Source organism: Triticum aestivum, chromosome 7A (assembly GCF_018294505.1).
Source record: "Triticum aestivum cultivar Chinese Spring chromosome 7A, IWGSC CS RefSeq v2.1, whole genome shotgun sequence".
Lineage (NCBI taxonomy): Eukaryota > Viridiplantae > Streptophyta > Magnoliopsida > Poales > Poaceae > Triticum > Triticum aestivum.
This window is the reverse complement of record NC_057812.1, coordinates 84,177,029-84,180,512: the sequence shown is the minus strand read 5'-3', so window position 1 is coordinate 84,180,512 and position 3,484 is coordinate 84,177,029. Positions and strand designations below refer to the sequence as shown.

Below are 3,484 nucleotides of genomic sequence, written 5' to 3'. Positions count from 1 at the left end.
TCTGCCGATGCTACCAAATAACATGGCTATCGTTTTTATATGATTGCGTTATGTCATGGCCGCCTAGGTGATATCTTTGTTGGCAATTATTCTAAACGTTGTGGAAAACATTGGGGCTCTTATGGTCCTTGAGGTAAACTGCTTTCGAGATAGACACTGTTAAGTGTATGAATAACGGTTGTCTTGTGTTTCATTAATTTATTTTGCTTTAAGTTTTCATATATGCTTGTCTCATGATTAATCCAAATAATATAATTATGTGGGTATAACACTTTCTCAAACAAACAAGCTCCATTATTACACATCATATCCAAGACATTACATAGACACCAACAAACAGATGGGTTGACACAGATTATGGACTGGATATCCACCGTGCGAGAAACCCACATGATATTTTGAATGAAAGATAGAAAGAGGGTATGCTAACGCATACTCTAATGACACAGGCAGACCACAATAACGATCCATCACACTACAAGCAAAATGCAAACACATTTTCCCATCAAATTACTGACATTGGCGCTAGTCTTTCAACGGACGAGATACACCTCAAGCCTGCAGCGAAAAGTGAAACCATAGCTAGTGTCATGTCAAGCATTCGTATATAAAGCTTCATTACTTGATATGCAACACCCTATAAACTAATTGCACAAAACATTCAACAAGCATTTGATTTAGTTAAATATGGCCAATGTCGTTAAAACAGAACCTCCGTTAATGCATCTGCACTTGAATGTCCACAAATATCTTAATGTAATGCAGTTTCAGTAGGATAATATGTACGGTACAATCCATTTCCCTTCAATGAATAGAGCACAAGAATTTGAATATAAACTTAATTATAATATTGTACTTACAGCTTGTGTAATATCCCTTGTGAAGCGTACACGAATATTGAGTTCTTTAATACCATCTTCAAAAGTAGAGGCCGGATGATTTGTGAAACTTATTATACCCTGTGCCATAATGAATTGACCAGTTCCACCGACAATAGACCATTTCCCACTTTCCAAACCTGCGGTTATACCCATCACTTGAAGGGTGGACCCCGCAAACCTGTTTCATGTTCAAAATAGAAAGTTCCATTATAGGGTCAGAAGTGCATGTAGAGTTTGACAAATGCACACTTATTAATATGTGTCTATACACTAGTAAGGTGTGTGAAATCCTTGGCTACAAATATAGTACAGGTAAGGACATAAATTCAATGTTGCAGGCAAAGAACTCATGAAATATACTTAGATATTGAAAAGTAGCAAAACATATTACCTTCCTTGCTGAAACTCTATGTTATGAGTCGTGTACCATCTGTTAGGCTTGGTTAAACCAGCCTGGACATGCACACCTTGTACACGTGCAACAACCGTGTCTTTGGAATTTGTTGTCTCGGTAAGAGTCCAGTCATGGACTATCGTCGTCCCAAACCCAAAAGGAAAACTTGCTTGGAGTAAGGTTTCCTCATTGCGATTTGGGTTGTTTGGCCCGTCGACGAATTGGTGCAAGAACAAGTGCAAGTTAACCTCGGTCATACAAGGGAACTGACATGTCTTAAGAGGTGCAATCTCGTCGATGGGGCTAGAAATAGCAAGGATTTGTGGTAGCACTATAAGTAAACAAACCAAGACACCGAATGGACTAGCCATGGAGACGATTGTGTGCAAGAAGGGCGAAAGAGAACTGAATGGACTAGTTGAATGGTGGGGCAAGTTGTATCTTGTTGTGTTTTGTGAGAGAATAAGAGGGTAGAGGTATCGTATATATAGAATGCTTGGAGTGCTAGTGCCCACCTCTGGTGGGTTTCTCTTGGGCGTTTAATTAGTTTTGTTTTAGACTTTTTAACACCCTATGCAACTTAGACCTGCAATCCAACTAAGGATCTAACATGACTAGTTTTCCATGTAAGGATTAGGTATGGGTTTTTTATCCCCATAAGGATGCCTCACAAGCCAACTATCTAAATTCACTATAATTTCTAAATATTGGCAAGTTTATGGTTCTTATGGTTATAAAAATGCTTATCTCATCCAAGAATGAACTAACAAGCGATAGTAAATTATACCATATATGTTGAACATAATAATTTGGAATATACATGTGCCACGTTAAGTATTTAGATATGTGCATCTAATAAATAGACAAATTCATGTAGTGTACACTTAAACACAAGGTATATACACCACCTTTGTACAACATACCGATAAAATTGTAAAAGCTATAAATAAATGGGATTTCTATTTTCATGCCCCTCATTGCTTATATCTAGGTGATTTATCCTTTTGATGCACTTAGCAACTTTCAATTGTAACAAAGAGGGAAACATATATTATAAAAGAAAATTTTATCCGAAAAATAAAAGCTAGTTGGCCAACGGACAATTACAGAAAGTGCAAGATTGCTCGGCATCAACTAATGCAAGCAATGGATATGGATTCATTTTGACTAGCATCTTAATAAGGTATATTCGTCATTTTTAAGTTAATTTAAATGTGTCAAGTCAGATAGTTGGGGTACGCAGATGTATGCCTTAGATACGTCGGTACTTGCCTTGGTTTGCGTACAACCAAAAGACACAATTATATTTCCATGGAGTAGTTGCAGATATATATATTGTAATTATAATATGCAATTAAATCCCTCAGGGGCGGCTAGCTACATGTATATTAATTTAAACTAGATCTAAATTCGATAATTCATCCTGGAGCCCTAGCTCAGCTGCTCCGGTCAGCAAAAAAATTCAAAACAAAATACTAGAAAAATTCAAAAATTCCAATTTTTCTGTGTGGTAGATAATTTGATGCTTGAGGTCCGCTCCAAATTTCAACTCATTTGGATATCTGAGTAGGTCTCGGCAAAAAAGACAAATCGGATGAAAACAGTTCGTGAACAGTAAACTTTTTCACAGATCCTGATTTTGTCTTTTTTGCACAGACTTGCTCAAATGTCCAAACGAGTTGAATTTTGCAGCGAACCTCACGCATCTAATTATCTACCACACAAAAAAAAATTGGAATTTTTTGAATTTTTTTTGAATTTGTTTCGATTCTTTCCATGAGCGCGTGTGCAGCTGAGCCCGAGTGCAGATTCGCCGCACTCAATACTTAATATATGATTCATGTCAGTGGCATATAAAAGAAATCATGATAGAATGTAGTATATGGATGCGTCGGATGCCATTCAACTGTTGTAGCATGCATGTGATAATTCATGTGCGTTCTAGCTAAGATTTGAAACACTCCACATGTCACCGCCACATGCTTGCATGTGCGACCTCAGCTATTAGCTTTGGTGAAAGGTCATGACTATCTACTTGACCCATGCATGTAAGCTTAATATTGACGAAAAGACCTAAGATAGTCAAATTGAAGCCATATTGTTTTGTCTGTTAGTATATGCCGACGGATCTTCTCTTCACGTCGGCATCCATAGGCGAAATAAGTAGCTCTTATTGTATGGATGGACCTGTATGCCATCATATATTATG

The 3,484-nt window shown here is 37.3% G+C and overlaps 1 protein-coding gene across 1 annotated transcript; it reads right to left on the bottom strand.

Annotated features, from left to right (window-relative positions):
• Positions 1–552: 552 nt before the first annotated feature.
• LOC123153073 (dirigent protein 5-like) lies at positions 553–1,646 on the bottom strand. Its single transcript, XM_044572372.1, has 3 exons — positions 1,273–1,646; positions 861–1,059; positions 553–558 (listed from the first exon to the last, which is right to left on the bottom strand). The coding sequence occupies exons 1-3, from the start codon at positions 1,644–1,646 to the stop codon at positions 553–555; spliced, it is 579 nt and encodes a 192-aa protein (XP_044428307.1).
• Positions 1,647–3,484: the final 1,838 nt, after the last annotated feature.